Source organism: Andrena cerasifolii, chromosome 11 (assembly GCF_050908995.1).
Source record: "Andrena cerasifolii isolate SP2316 chromosome 11, iyAndCera1_principal, whole genome shotgun sequence".
NCBI lineage: Eukaryota > Metazoa > Arthropoda > Insecta > Hymenoptera > Andrenidae > Andrena > Andrena cerasifolii.
The window spans coordinates 8908279-8925231 of record NC_135128.1 but is presented as its reverse complement, the minus strand read 5'-3'; the positions used below and the strand labels follow the sequence as shown (position 1 = coordinate 8925231).

The 16953-nt window shown below is 46.5% G+C and overlaps 1 protein-coding gene across 1 annotated transcript in view; it reads right to left on the bottom strand.

Moving 5' to 3' along the window:
* LOC143374499 (uncharacterized) overlaps positions 1–16953 on the bottom strand; it is a 33842-nt gene that overhangs the window by 4170 nt on the left and 12719 nt on the right. Inside the window, exon 3 of the mRNA XM_076822656.1 lies at positions 4711–4924. Within this exon, the coding sequence (XP_076678771.1) occupies positions 4711–4924 (214 nt within the window). The remainder of the gene's footprint in view (positions 1–4710; positions 4925–16953) is intronic.

Sequence of the window (16953 nt, the reverse complement as noted above, 5' to 3'; positions counted from 1 at the left end):
ATCTTTCTCTCTGTTATTCCTCCCCTTCCCAGCGGCGCGTTTAATTACTTCTCGACCGAATTATCCGTGATCTATTTCGTAATTTAGTTTCTTAATTAGTTTGCTTGGGGCGAAAGAAATTCTCGCGGGCGTCTAGGGTACCCACGGCGCGGAAATTGAGAAGCTTATTAAATGTGGTGCGATGTAACCCCTCCCATCGTGTTGGAAGTTTTAAGGGCGATGTAGTAATATCGGATGATTAAAATTAGATCCGGCCGTCGAAAAAGTCGACGCACGTCCACCTTCTCTACCCTCCATCGCACAGTGGGGAAATTTTGCTATTGTATGGCCAAAACCACAAAAATATATTTTTCAACTTGACAAAATAAATAAATGTCAATTGAAGAACTAATATGAGCGTCAAGTGCCTCCAATTTTACTGTTAAATGTTTTAATATAAAGCTCGCGCAGACTCTCAAATATTTATGTTCATGTCAGGTTAGAACGATCGCAAAGAATTAATCCAGATTTTCAAGTTGCTTCGAACACTTATATTGTGTTATCCAAAGATCTGAAAATAATTTCAAGGCATGGATTCAATTCCTGGTGGTGCGTAAGATATCTTTTTGTCCTCAAAATAATTTTGGATTTTAATACGCAATTTATATAATTTTTAAAGTAGTATTTTAGAAATAACCTTTTCATATAAGAATCAATTTTCAATACATAAAATAGTTATGAATCCCATAATATCCTGCAATGATTTTTATTCCTATTTTATGTTGAACTATTCTGTTTTTTTTGTCCTCAAAATAAGTATGTTTCGGTTTTTAACCCTTCTTCTATGCCCTGCTGCACTGTAGCAGAGGCATGCTCTGACAAAGAAAAAAGCGATTCCGACTGGGAGTACTAGTTTTAAGGTCATATAATTTCATAGGCTTAAGTGTATAAATGTAAATGATAAAAAAATCTTTATGGTTCGTAATTTTTGTAAGTGCTGTTTTTCGGATAATTTATTTCCTCATATATCAGAACGTAAAAGTGCCGAATTTTATACATTAAAAATAAGTTTCGAGGTTTTCACCACGAAAATGGATATAGTTCTTCAATTGACATTTGCATTAATTTTGTCAAATTCAAAAATTTCATTTTTGTGGTTTCGGCCATAAAATCGCTAAATTCCCCCACTGTGCATCGCGGGAAAAAGCGATATTTATCCGGGACGGATCTTTATATCTCGAGCCGTCTAATTACGATTTAATGAGACGTCATTAGGGGCCGAGTTTGAAACTGTCTTTATTTCGGGGGACAATACCGCGATCGCATCGATCCGAAAGTTGAAAGTAAATTCCTTCCAAGTCGCTGCCTTCGTTAAATACGCCTTTACCAACTTCTTATTCTCGGTAATCCAATCTGATATTCAAACGCGCCGGGGGAACTCGCGAAACGCGTGTATTCCGACAAACTCGGTTCCCATTCTTCCCGATCCCGTCGTTCGGCTAATTAGGGAAGAAGCTGCGAGTCCAATTTTTCCAAGCGATCCTTGATCATCGGGGAACAATGGGGCGCGTCTCGCGAATCCAAATTCAATTAAATCGAATTAATCAGCTAATCGCGTTAGTAGTCACGCGCCGAGCGCCCCGGAGTTTTGCCTATTTACGCTGTCCCGAGTATATTCGTCCACCGTCGAGGGGGCAGCAACATCAACAACGCTAATTAACAAGTTGATTTCGAGCCGGCCACGCGTATCGATTTCGTTCGAAATTCCTAGTAGATGACGGAGTATCGTGCAATGTTTCAAGTACTGAATGTACGAAAGGCTGACAGTGTCATGGAGCGCGACTAATGTTTTTTTTTACAGTTTATAGTATTAAGGGGTAACACCACTGCAGCGGCACAAAAACGTAGTGTAACTTTGACAATTGTTTGTGGGTAATCAAAGAAATAAATGGAAAATCTGTTTAAACGCCTTTATTATACACATCTTAAGAGGACTAGGCAGTCAGAAACTCGATTTTTTTATTGTTTTATTTTTCGAAACTACCACCCTTCCCGAGTAAAATGCCGTTTGGTTTATGTTAAAATTTGCAAAATTAAAGATTTTACAGTCGAAAAGGTGGAGCGCGTCATAAACCGTTCCTGCGCGCACGCAGGTAGAGTAATTCCTCTTTCGAAGCTTTAAACGCCTTTTTTTCGGAATCATATTTCCTCTTCGTTTTGCAGTGATTGCGAAAAAACGGAGGTACAAATCGATTTGAAAAAAAATTCACATATGTGAAGCATGTCTAGTTACGACCTAAACCTAAGCATCAGTCTGGGAAAACTCCTATTTTAACAAAAAATTAATAAAATGTCTTTTCTCTCAGGCGAAAAATCACATTTCTTTAAAATTTGCTGTTTTACAACCGCTATACTCATGATTTTTCTTTTTTTTCTTTTTTAATGGGTTCAGGACAGAATGGGGGCCAGGGCAAAATATCAATTTCAGAGGATATTTCACAATTCAATTTCTTATGCCCAGAATCACTGCAAAATTACAGCGGCTTCAGAAAAAACACCTATATATCAGGCAACTGTAGCGCTGTCATACATATGTATATATTATTCAAATAATTTTTGTTTACTGTTTATGGTATTAACAAACATTACCCAAAAGTAATAGTAACAATTTGTATTCATCTCCTTGTAATTAATTCGCAAAAAATACTTGATTTTCGAGCGATCTGACTGCCTAGTCCCCTTAAGTAGTTTCGAGCTATTTTGTTATTTTCAAAATTGGTACGTGTAACGGAAACTACACTGAAATAGTTCATAAAAAAAATGAAATTTGATTTCGGACCTGCTGTTACATAGTTACACATTCGACCAGTTCGCGTTGAGGGTCTAGAAGATTACTAAATATATTAAAATTTATACATGTTTTTCTATTTTTTTGTATAGTCTCTTAGGACAGCTTACTAAAGGTAGGTAATAAAATTTTTCTATAAAAACTCTAAATTATTCCTGAAAAAAATTCTTAAAAATGTCTTACTTTTCCGGCTGTCACAGTGGTACTCCCCCTTAAGCTTACGGCACACTACTCTGTCTACCTTTGAAACAGTCGTATCTTTCAACTTTGAATGGTTTCTCCACGATTCCTCCAAAGATTCCGGCGCGCGCACAATGGGATGCAATTTCGGAAGAGTTCCTCAGAGTGTCAGCCTTTTGATACATTCACCTTATTCCCGCCCTGGCCGTTATAAACCGTCGTGCTCGTTTAACATCATATAAAATGCTATAATCGAAACGTCCTGCCGGCGGATCCCGCTATATATCATCCTCAGATCAGAAAAATCTCGGCCCATGAATTCTCAGCCCCGTTGGAAGAAGGAGCGTAAATATTACACGTCCCGGATTCAAAGAACATAAATATTAAAGAGTACCTGAGAAAGGCTCTCGTACATATCCGTCAGATGTCACGCGAAAAACACCCGTCCCCGGAAACCAGGGCGAAATTAGATAGCGGCACGCGCACAAAAGACACCCACGTAGGCGCACGCGTGTACGTGCGCACACGTAAAGCCGGCATACCTCCAAAAACTGGGAATCTAAATGCAAATACACAAGCAGGAACTCGCTGAAATCGCCAACGCCCCGGGACCGGTCCGTAATTCACGAAACTTCTGCCCCCTACCCTTAGCCCCCCCGGAGTTCTGATAAAAAGCATTTTCTCGCTATTGATCGGCCGGCTGCTTAATAAAATCCAGATAAAACTGCTCGACTTTTCGAGAGCGAAGGGCGAGAAGAGGGAGGGTCGCAGGCCGCGGAGGGTGTGCGTTTAGGTCGACACGTGGAGCTCGCCTAAATAGGGACGAAAACGTAAACGCTTAAATCGCGGCTGGAGCAGCGAGCTCGCAAGGAAAACGAGGGAAATGAAAGGAGAAGAAAGCACGATCTAAAGAGTCGCACGAGTTCTTTAGCTCTTGTCCCCGAGCTGGTGCATAAGGAGAGCGCGTTCCCACGATATCCGAGCGGAGGCCTCTTATCAGGAAGCAGGCAAGAAGGTGACGGAGCTCCAAAGTACGGAGACACTCTCGCCGCGGGGGGAAAAAGAAACACTCCTCGCTACCTATCGTTTCTCCTTCGCGCCTGTGTGTACACGCGTGTCGACCATTGTCCTCGCGGCGCACCGTTTAACGTGCCCGCGTTTGTACGTAATATTCGTTATTGCAGTTGACGTAATTGCGAGCGCGGCGAGTGGGCGAGCGGTGGGAAGAAGAGCGCAATAGAGAGCGCGGCGGGGTAGCACCGCTCGGTACACCCAGTCGATTTTACAGCGAATATCAAAACCCGGACGCTCGATGTTCGAATAGAAGTAATATTTTTCGCCTCCGGCCCGCCGGTGTACGTGTTTTTGTCCGCGGATCCCGTGAATGCTCTCTCTCCCATGCGTTTATTTCAATTTCATTAACCACTCAGCAAAATAAACTAGAATTTAATTTATTCCATTCGAGGGCCCCACCTTCCTTCCGCGCCGTTGGCCCGTTCCGATTCCGGGTGCGTGGAAGCTCACGCGCGCGAGACGCTGAAACGTATTAAAGCTCTGCATTCGGGAGGGTAGGCGGTGGAAAATTGTATCCATCGCGCGGTACGAATCGCCGCGATTCAGCCGGATGTGTATCGGGTATCGGGTGGAAAAAGCATCGGGGCCACGCAAATGGCTTGTGTATCGGTGGTTAATTTCACGCTTACCGACAACCTCGAGGAACAGAAATATACTGGTGGGTGGGTGGGTGGACACTTGGCACTGGTACAATCCGGCGTCTCTCGGCTGAACGTATTTTATTTGAAGAGTCCAATCCTCGCTGTGGTAGAAGTGAATCGCCTCGAACCGCACGTCGTTGGCGTACGTTGTCAGACCGACGGTCAGTAGCTCCTGGACGTTCTTCCGCTTGATCCAGGACACCTGGCAGGGTGGACAAGCAAAAAGTCTCGTTAACAAGGATGATCCGTCGCCCCCGGCCGGAATTGGTCATGAAGCCATTTCGGCGGAGGATCCGTCTTCCTAATGACAGGCGCCAAAGTAACTGTCCGCCCTCGGATCCTGTTAAAACGTCGCGCGCAGGGAACGGGACGCTCGTTCCCGTTTATAAAGGATCGAATTTTCATCGTTTGTTGCCGGCGCGAGATTGGTAGCGGTTGCTGGTAGAGCTGGAAGTAATTTACTGGCTCTAATGCCTCTTATTGTGGCCCCCGCGACGAATGTGGCCACGGTTACTCGACCCGAGATTTTAATTAATTGCTCGAGGTGTGTGCACAATAATTCGTGACCCTCGGCGGGGCCGCTCTGTACACGTAGCAAGGATTTTCTTCGAGACGAGGTACCTGATATTGCCGGAGGAGAGGGTGGAACAAATAACCGCCGCCTGCTCAGGACGGTCACTATTCACTTCCCTGTAATATCGAGCCCCGGGGCGGCCCCTGCCATTGTCTGTCTATTACGGTCAGTAACTACTGTGCCAGCGTTACGAGTGTCGTGGCACCGATCGTTAGTCAGTACTTTCTATCCGTGGGCAATAGCCGGTGTCCATTTCGCAAATGGTCATTAATTTCTAATCCCACCGGTAACGATCGATCCGTCTTGATTCTATCGTAGAAACGGCAGCCCCGCAGCCGGACGACACGACGTTGCCTCGTATATCCACCGAAAAGCTGACCGTTCAGCAACTTTACAGCGAAACTACCGGACGCCGGCTGCGTTTTGTATTTACTTAACGAATCGATTCTCGATGTATCCACACCGCGGGGCCGGGGGGTTTCAACCTTTCCGAATGGATTCATTCGTCGGACGGAAAAGCTGAGCCGGAAGGGCGACTACCAAACACCGATAGCGGCAACTGCTGGAAAACTAGAAACGGCCAGTAAACACCGTACATGTATGGCGATCGCCGTGAATGTAGTACGTCGATAACGATCGGTAATTGCCGGCTACCTCCGCCCTCTTCTTCCCCGGGGCACCCTCGCACTTCGTTCGAATCGACGTAACTGAGAGTAAGCAAGAAATGCTCACGGTCAGAATAATCCCAGGACTGTGACACAGGATGATTGCAGAGCTCGTGACCGGAATTGATCGCGGCGGCTATATCGGGCAGCTCCATGGGAACTTCTCTCGCTAGTGACTCGTATTTATTCGAAGAGATTTCCCTCGTATTACCTGTATTTACTTAGCTGCGGATTTTCTGTGTCTTAATTGCACGGCAAATCCCCTGGTTACCTGAGCGCAGAAATATTTCAGTGTTCCTGGACTCGAAGGAACTCGTGCTCCTGCAAAACGATTCTTGCCCTCGTCGAAGGTTTCGAGGAGCGACAGATCGACGCTAAATATTCTCAGAGGTGCTCGTTGTAGTAGAGCAGGAGTTAATATTCCACGATCTCTGGCGAGAGAGGAACGCTGGAAGCTTGAATGGAAAGCGAATGGCCGTTCCGTCATTTCGCCGGCTGGAAAAGAAGTAATATACGGCAGGTTGTCGCGGGATGCCTACGAGTCCGTTCGGTTGATAATGGAAGAGTAATTGCGACGCTAGTAAATACAAAATTAGGTCAGAGAGCGGCGTGGCGCGCGGCGCACGCATTTTTCTTCACCGCCTCGTAACTCGGAAAAATGAAGCCTGGCCTTTTTGTATTCATAGAGCACTTCCTCCTCGTTCCTCGCCCCAGATTCAGCAGATTTCCTTACCCCGCTGTCCCGTAATATTTTACGCCGGCAACTCGATAACCGCCCGCGCGTCGCAAACTTTTGGCTTCCGGGAAGCGGGAAAACTAGTATTTCGAGCGAAAGGGTGGATTTCAGAAGCATTTGTCGACTAGACACGTTGAATGATTGTCCCGAAGTTTCCGCCGAAGTCCCCGGCTATCCGTCGCGTTTCTTGCCCAGCTCGCCGAGCATTTAAAAGCGTGAAAGCCTATTGCAAGAAGTGCTATCAGCAGGGATGATCCGTGGAGCTCGGTGCGGGATGATGGCGCGGGGGATAGCAGTCGGAATTGGCCGTGAAACGTGGGAGGGAGAGAACCGCCACCCCCGCGATAGGATCTCACCTCTGTGCGTCTTTACGGTGGGCATAAAGTTTAGGCACCTGGTAACGAGGGAAGCGAGGCGCGATGAGATTGAATTCTCGGTGTTTGTCCTCATGGTGGCCATTAATCTTTCATGGCCGGGCATCGGTTGTCCCCCCGCGGGAGTCAGCCAATTACATCTTTATACATTTAATCCTCCAATTTATCGCCGGAAAGTAAAAGAAAAGGAGCCGCGCCGTCTAGCTCCCATCCCCGAGGTGGGCCCCGTGGAGCGGGGCGTTATCAAACACTCAACAAGAGATTAAATGGAACGATCCGGGTTGGCACGCCGGCGCAGAAGAGAGATTACACGGCTGGCGGAAGAATTGACCGTGGAATTGGAAAGAGAGAGATTTGTCTTCGACGATAGGATCTCCCTGGACTTTAAGACCATAGTGTCGCGAGCACACTTGGCTGGGAATGGCTCTACTTAGCACGCTTCGCTCCCTTAATGCGTGTCCTTCATTAACATGTTACCCGCGTAATTCACCGGCGACGATAGCTCAGGCGGCCCATTCGCTCTCGGGATCCGTCGCGATCCCGTCTCCGTCGTCGGCGTTCGCGGTGGTCGTTTTCCTCGCCCCCGGGTGGTCGACTTTTATGCGGAACGTCGCCCTCAGACGCCGCGGGTATTTAAAAAGCGGAAAAGGATGTCAGCGAGCGAGAACCGTCGGGGCGATTACCCAGGCTGTGGGCGGCACTGGTCGTCTCTCAAAGAATAAGCAGAAGCGACAGGTAGAGAGGTCTGAATGGTGAACGAACAGGGGGAAGAGAGACGCGCAAGATTTTTTGTTAAATAAAATTTCGAGTAACGAAGAAAAGTTACAAAAATTATTCGTCATGTGTCGAATGAAGTAGACAAATTTGTTCGACGCTTTTGTTGAAACACTCGGCGAATAAAGAAATTAACTTTGTTCGTCGAGTAATCCAAAATGAATGTAACTTTTATTGAACTCGTTATTTAAATAATATTTTATTCGGTGAATGCCAGAGTTTTGGATATTCTGTCGCGAAATAATAAATTTCTTCGAGAATGAAGAGAATCGATGGACGAATTTCATTGGAACGTAATCGTGGTAAACAAAAGGCAATGCTACAATATTCTTGCCACGTTCAGCCCTTAAACTCTCGAGGCTATCGCGCCCTGCACCGAATCGATTGTAGTTCCGCACTTGATTAATGGTACACAAATCTGTAAACGATTCAGGAAGCGCGGAATGCGTCGCCTAAGCGTGCGCCAGCGAAATCGCGAATTCCAACCGACCCCGCTCTGCGCGTTTGCTTGCATCGAACGGAAACTGAAGCCCGGTTGCTTTGGCCAACTTGGGGTCGGGTTAAATAACCCATTGAACGGCAAATACCTCCAAGTATCGTAGCCGACGTTATGCAGTTCCAACTTCGCTGCCTTGAATCAATTTCATTACAAAAGAAAACGCGTAAACGTGATATTCAGTAAAACTGGCATTTACAAACTCGAGCCATTGATGATTAAATCGTTTGCGTGGCGCTGCCGGGTCTTACTATATTAGCGCAGCTCTAAATTAAGCGATTCCTTATGGAAACCACCCACGGATATTAAAACGATCCTAATGAAGTCTTCAAAGCCGATTCTCTGGGAAACGAAGGCACACAGGAGAAGTTTTCTTCCACAGTTTCTCTCTTCAAAAGAAATCACACAGTCACTTGGCCATGTCACTATTGCCACACGCTGCGCGGACTGAAGCAACGCTTCGTCGCGGTCTATTAAGGGGTCATGCTCAGTCAGGAGGCCGAAAAAAGGGTGGTCTTTGGAAATTTTTTACTCAAAAGCTATAACACATTTCTCAAAAAATCTTTTTTCCTTTCAAGGATCGCGTCTAGTACCGTGCATCGTAATTTTTTTATTTAAAAATATTTATCAATAACTGAGTTATTGTCTATCACTCGAAGGTTCTCTAAAAAAAAGGCTTCGGCGGTGACCACTGCTGCTCGAAAGTCGATCATCTAAAATGAAAAATTCAAAAGAATTTACTTATTATATTGTATTGTCTAGGATTTGAACGAAGGTTTTTTCGAAATATTGATTTGGGAAAAAATGGCTGGTGTTTAAAGTAAAAGTTTCAATTTTTATCATAAATCGTGCCTGATTTTCGTCAATTAAAAGAAAACTAAGCATCGGATAAAAAATCCTTCGTTCAAATACTAGATAATATAATATAATAAGTAAATTATTTTGAATTTTTTATTTTAGATGCTAGACTTTCGAGCAGCAGTGGTCACCGCAGAAGCCTTTTTATAGAGAACCTTCGAGTGATGGACAATAACTTAGTTATTGGTAAATATTTTTAAATAAAAAAATTACGATGCACGGTACTAGATGCAATCCTTAAAAGGAAAAAAGATTTCTTGAGAAATGTGTTGTAGCTTTTGAGTAAAAAATTTCCAAAGACCACCCTCTTTTCGGCCTCCTGACTGAGCATGACCCCTTAATCCGGTTGCCGCCCTCGGTACCAGATAAATACGCATATCCGTTTTATCAAAAACACGGTTTTAATTAAGCCACGCTTCATTACGCGACGCACCCCCGTCGCTAGCGCCCCGTCTTCCATTCGATTTATGTACATCGCGTTTAAATTATTACAAGGTCCGCCCTCGCGAGCATAATATATGAGCGCGCCGACGCGAAATAACTCTTTGGAAATTTAATGAATTGAAAATGAGATGCAGCGTGTAATGCACGCGTTAGCATTCACGGGTGTACCGTGAAAGGAACCGTCTGGTTACGTGGCAACGTTTCCCCCCCATCCCCGACAAAGACACCGAGTCGCGAGTTAAATCTCTGCAGCATGCCATTCCGAATCCTGTCCATTTACGTGTCTTCGGCTCGCCGAGCCGTTTGCGCGCCGTTTCCACCTCGGAGATGCCTGTTGCGTAACGAAATTTCCACCATGGCGTTTCCTTCCGCCCCGCGCGCGCGCGCGCGCGAGCGCGCCCGACGTGTATCATATTCCTCGAGCCCCAGCGCCGATACGTCTGCGAGAGCTTGTTCCGTCGTTTGTCGCCCTTTCGAGTCGACGATGTTGCCGAGGACAATGTACAGGGTGGCTGTGAAATAGCTGACTGGCCTCCGCTGGTTCTATACAGAGGCCGAAGGATAAAAAGCAGCCGTATGAATAGAGGCCAGGGAGAGCTTCCTTTCCGCGTTACAAACACTCCAGCGCGAAGAGAATCTTGAGATATGCTGTTTACACTGCTCGAGACTTCCGCGAGCGGGGGCTTCCGGGGTCTGGGGACACGTTTGATGTACTTGGGAGCCTGGGATGATATAAGCTGCGAGGCATCGTCGCGTCTTCGAGCCCTTGATGAAGCCACCCGCTGCAGAAATGTCGATACACTCTTCCGCGACACTGCAGGAGTCACACTTGGAACTGCGAACCGTAGGAAGCCAGGTCTCCAGAGCCTCTTTCTTTAAGACTTTTCCTATAAATAAAATCAGAAGAACAGCAGGCTCTGCCAATAGGTTCTCCTTTACCATTCCAGAACGCCGCTGTATTTTCTTCTAAAACAAGTGTACTTCCTATTTCTCAGGATGGATGGTCTACTCTTAAACTCGACGAGATGGGACACGTGAACTGCACTTCGCGGAACTCGCTCCCCAAGTTGTATTCCTTTCGGGGCGATCTCGAGCTGGCTGCATGTTTTTAAACACACATTTGCCAGAGGGATGTTCAGACAGCGGCGTGACGTTTTCTTTTATGAAAGGCCGATGTGTCTGTTCATTTTTATCTGACCAGCAGTTGGCGGGCGATCTACCGAGCTCGTATTTTCGCACCGCCACCTAGCTGCCAGTGGAGACGGTCTTAAACGGGCACGGTTAAAAAGCATTGAATTTTTTATAACTCGTAAAAAGTAACGTCCCCAGGCGCGCGCCCCTCGGAATTATCATCCCCGAAGCGGGCAGAGCACGAGACTTAAACCTGACGATCTATTTCACGAGCGGAATCACCCTGTACGTTTGCTCGCGTCGAGTTGCGCTTCTAACGAGCTTCGCGCTTATCGAACAGTTATAAACGGCAGTTGCAGGTGCTCGAACGTCAGAGGAGGCTCGAGAGGCCCTCCTCTGCTAATCCCCCGATCGGCGGTGACTGTTGCGAAGAAACTCTTGAGCGGTTAAAATATCCACGAGCACCCGATAACTGGAAGCCCCTCGTGCCAATATTCGCGCTGCTAGGTATAACGCGGCGACAGTTTGTCCGGCGATTCCCGAATCACCGTGTATGCCCGCCTGTCCCGAGACACCCTTGTAACGGTTCACGCTTATTGAGCAATTCCCCGGCTTGAATGCAGACACGGCCCCGGTGCGCGATGCCTTACATCGCTTTCACGTTCCCTCCGCTCCCATCGAGGTCGTGCATCGCGAGCCCACCCAATTACTAGGATACAGATCGTTAGCGATATCCAAAGAGGCTGCCCCTGTACAATGCAAACTCGGCCCGAGAACTTCCCTACCGATCCACTTTCCTCGGGGGTAGCGCACGCTTTCACCGGCTGGCCCGGCAACAAATCACGCATGCACAACGCCCGGCAAGGCGCAGCGCACCAGCACCGGCCCCGCGATCGCTCGGAAATAGAACGGCAGCCTCGTAAAATATGATATAAAAGAGGCAAGTGGAGGAGCGAGTTACGTAAAGGTCGCGAAACGAGCGGCTCGGAACGCTTGGAACGCACGCGTCAAAGGCGATCGTACTTGCTTTGATTCCGACTGGCCGTAATGATGCTGCAAACACGCTCCGCTTCAATAAAACTTTTGTCCCCTGACTACCCAGCCAATAGGAAACGCACGCCCACGCGCGTTCCATTAAGCCTGCGCCCCGCTTCTTCTCCCTGACCCCGCGGAGCCCGCGGTATCGATCGATAATCGGCGATTGTGGGCCGCATCGCGGATGCTGCACGGCCCGGAGTCATTCCAGACGTTAACAAACAACGGCATAATACCGCCGATATGCTCGAGAGCTTCCGCCTACGCTCAGACATTCATCGCGAGGCTCGCGGAATTGCCATTTTCTTGCCTTCAAATCGTGCCGCGTTATTATTCATGAACTGTACAAACTATGGTATTGTCTGCGACAACGCGCTCCCCGTCGGCCGACCCAGTGGCTGACTCGCGCTACTGCCAGCCCCGCGCTCCCGCTCCGAGCCTTTCATTCTCCTTCGGCTGCACGTTTACGGGGTTAATGACGTTCCAGGGTGCTCCCGGGGATCTCATTAACGCCGGCAATCCGTGCAGTTTCGTAATATTTTGATCGGGAGGCTGTCCAGAAAACAGGCAGTGCGGGCGGAGGGGAACGGCGGCGGTGTGCCGCAATCTGACTTGCCCCGATATAATTAGATTTACGTCGTTTCGGTTCGTCTCACTTGAACGGATTCCAAATATTACTGTAAATTACGGGGCAAAAAGGCGGCCACGACCCGATTCAACGTTCCCGCGATTCTATTCCCGATGGTAACCCCCTTTTCCGTCGCCGTTGTACCGCGCTAGCTGCTCTCGAGCTGAAACCGTTGGAACGCGGCGAGCGGGGCGAGGCAGGGTTGGGGGAGAAAAAATGGGCAACCGCAACGACACGCATTCATAAACGCGAAAGTTTCGAGGATCGCAATCGGGATAAAAGCTTCAAAGACCGGCAAGTGCTGTCACGTGGCGCAATGGAACGCGGATTATCGGAGGGCCGTTTAACCAAAATACCCATTACCGTAATGCCGGCTGCATGGTACGGCGGCACGAAAGAATGGGGAGCACACGCTCGCGGGAGAAGAGCCAGGGGAACGGGGGAACGCTGTCATGCTTATTATTTCGCGTCGACGAAATCCGTGACGCTGGAAAATACTGGGGACCGCTTTCGAAATTACGAGGTTTAATTGAAAACTGTGAACGAATAAAATGTCCCGTTGCTCTGGGTAAATATCGAGGAGCTTTGATGGCCTGTGTTTCACGGAGGAAAAAAAAAAGAAAGAATAATATATCGATTGACCTCTGCGTTGTTAGTATCAAAAAAAGCTCGCCCCGGTGTTTGTCGCGACGAAATGATGGCAAGTTTTCTCTTAAAAAATTGGACGAAGTACCGGCTGCAAGTTATTGTGACGAGTTCGACACAGTACGACAGAAGCTGTCCATAATCCTGCCTGGTTTTAGTGAACCGTAAAAGGCCAATGCTACTTTATACTAACACAGAGGCTGCACGTGACAACGCAGACCTCCGAATAATTCAAGCAAAATTGGACTGCGAAGTTTCTCTTCGTCCGCCTTACTTGCCGCCTGGTCATTTGAAAGTCTGCGAAACTCTGCCAAAGAGATGCGTCTGGTTAATCAAGAAAATGTGGAAAATACATTCAAGCAGTTCCGCGGAGACCGGAGAGGCACAGGGCTTTCTAATTCGGCCAGCGCACAGTGGGGAAATGCTGCGATTTTATGGCCAAAAGCACAAAAATGAAAATTTTGAATTTGACAAAATTAATGCAAATGTCAATTGAAGGACTATATCCATTTTCGTGGTCGAAACCTCAAAACTTATTTTTAATATATAAAATTCGGCACTTTTACGTTCTGATATATGAGGAAATGAATTATCCGAGAAACAGCACTTACAAAAATTACGAACGATAAAGAGTTTTTTATTATTTACATTTATACACTTAAACCTATGAAATTATATCGTTTTTATCTTTGTCAGAGCATGCCTCTGCTACAGTACAGCACGGAATAGAAGAAGGGTTATCGCTTCTGGTGACAAGCTTTTTAATTTCTTATGGGGAAGTTTTCTTAGATTACTAATTAGTGGATTTGACGATAATAGAAGCCAATTGAAAACATCCTCCATAGGTTTTTCCCTTGAGCATTTTCGAGAAAAATTTTGTCGGTACTTTTTAATATCCTTATTCCGTGCTTCTTGAGCTTCCTCCGAAAGCTGTCCAATTTGAAGGACAGAATTTTCGATTATGCGAGGACCATGAATTAAAATTTTGTGTATAGTAGTAGGCATCATGTTATTTCTAAAACACAACTTTAAAAATTGTATAAATTGCGTATTAAAATACAAAATTATTTTGAGGACAAAAAGATATCTTACGCACCATCAGGAATTGAATCCATGCCTTGAAATTATTTTCGGAACTTTGGATAATACAATATAAATGTTTGAAGTAACTCGAAAATCTAGATTAATTCTTTGCAATCAATCTAACCTCGCATGAACATAAATATTTGAGAGTCTGCGCGAGCTTTGTATTAGCACATTTAACAGTAAAATTGGAGGCATTTGATGCTCATATTAGTCCTTCAATTGACATTTGCATTTATTTTTTCGAATTGAAAAAATATTTTTGTGGTTTTAGCTTTAAAATCGCGAAATTTCCCCACTGTGCAGCGTAGAAATGCATGGATGCTGTTGGCTGCCGGATACTTTGACTAATAAACAATTGACTAAGCCCTAAGTATCCTACTCCCGAAACACCTGTGCCATGAATCTTTTTCGGTGCCCCGAAACGCAAGTGCTTGGAAAAAGGGAGTTCACGTAAGTGCACAGTGTCATGGCTCGAAATCTCCGCAGCATTATTTAGTTTTAAATCTGTTTAATCTTACAGGAAGGCGGGAGAGGGAATGCAGGACGCGCCTGCCTAGGGGTGAGTAACAGTATACGGTTGGGAGCAAGTTTAGTTCAGAGAGAGTCGCGCGACAGAGGAGCCCGAGAAAATTGAGCTGCGAATTGCGGTCGGCTGGTATTGTGAAAAAACACGGACCTCGTATAATATTTCCAGTTCAAATAATAGCCGTGCTTTAGCAGTTGCTACTGTTTCTACCGCTCCCCCGTGTTCCCTATAACCTGCGCATCCCTCGTTCATTCTTCTTACCCGTGGCAGGCAGTTGCAGGCCGTGTAATACCAGCTGCAACTGGTAGCAAGTAGCAGTACGTTCTAAACATCGATACCACGTATCCGAGCTTCCTCTGTTCGCCTCGCAGAGGCATAAAAGAGATCGCGTATAAAGGACAGCAATCTTGAGGGGATAAGTCCGCCTGTACATAGACTTCTTTCAACCGAAAGACGTCCCGCATTCAATTAGAAGGCGGGCTCCGGGAAAATTACGAAGGACTCAGCGCGATCGTCTGATGCGAAGGCTGACGATACCGCCCGCTTTCATTATCTCGTTCGCCCACCCCCCTCCTCTACGGAGCATGCAATGAAATTTTATACGAGAAGGTCCGCCGGGCACGTAGCGACAATAGAAGTAGCGTGCGAATTGTTCGACGTCGACCTTCCTATTGATTTCCACCTGCGTCGATTTAACCCGACCTCGCCACCACCCTCCTTCATCCCTCGGCCCTCCGACTCGCCCTGCACTTCCCTATCGGAGCTGCGACCGCACAATTATTGCGTAACGCGGCTGCTGGGTCGAGCAAGACAAACAACACGGTAATAACTCCGCGAATCTGACGAGGGAGAAGAAAAAAAGAAGCGAGGAACGATCGTGAATCCAGGCGCGCACGAGCCACCCTCCCCGTTCTCGCTCTAGCGTTTTTCGACGACCGATGCGATCCCCGCGCTGAAATAGTTTTCAATGGTGGCTGCTCGGAAGGCCGTGATATTTTTGCACGCGTACGTGACGACGAACAAACGGCCGGCATCTCGTAAGATTGGATGGGCAAAACGGGATCACCGCCGCAGCTTCTACGCTCTGATTTTTCGTTGCGGGAATAACGACGCTTTAATGGCATCCATTGTCGGCCGCGGCACCCACCCCGCCTCTTCCATCCTCGTTCCAGATTTAAATCACGATTACGAATTGTTATCGTACCCCGTATCGCGTAATGTATCTCGATGATATTAATACTAACGCGACCCCGGCCCGCTCTCGCGCCACAGCCCCCTCCGCCCGTCTATTCGCCGAGCTAATTGCGCGTGACGCGGAATGTTTGCCGACAAAACATATAGCCAGCGCGACGGAGCTGTGGAAACGCGGCTTAATGAAACGGCGCGCTACACACACTTTCCGCTCTGTTGCGCAAACTTTTGCTACAGCTTCGTATTTATGCGACGCCACCTCTGTACTTATGCATTATGGAATTTCGTTATGAAGCATTAACTCGTAACGAACTATTCCCGCGCGGTTCCGTCTTCGCCCTTTTTTCAGACTCAACCCTCTCCGTCGCGGCGACAATATCGTTTCCCTTCAATTTCATCCGCGCCGTTAAGTTACGAGATCATTCTCGCGGGGAGCCACGGCCGTGGAAAGGCGCGCTGCTGAAACGAGACTCGCAGAGGCGAGCTTGGCTCCCGCGCGTCTTTCCTGCTGTCGCACAGTGGGGAAATTTCGCGATTTTATGGCCAAAACCAGAAAAATAAATTTTTCAATTCGACAAAATAAATGCAAATGTCAATTGAAGAACTAATGAGTATCTAATGCCACCAATTTTACTGTTAATTGGTTTAATACAAAGCTCGTATAGACTCGCAAATGTTTATGTTCGTGCGAGGTTAAACCGATCGCAAAGAATTAATCTAGATTTTCGAGTAACTTCAAACATTTATATTGTATTATCCAAAGTTTCGAAAATAATTTCAAGGCATGGATTCAATTCCTGGTGGTGCGTGAGATACCTTTTTGTCCTCAAAATAATTATGTTTCGGTTTTTAATACGTAATTTATACAATTTTTAAAGTGGTGTTTTAGAAATAACCTTTTCATATAAGAATCAATTTTCAATACATAAAATAGTTATCAATCCCATAATATCCTGCAATGATTTTCGTTCCTATTTTACGTTGAACTATTGTGATTCTATAAATGCAGTGATTAATTGCTAATAGTTGAGGCTGGTTCACATGTTATACATTACAAACCTTTTCATT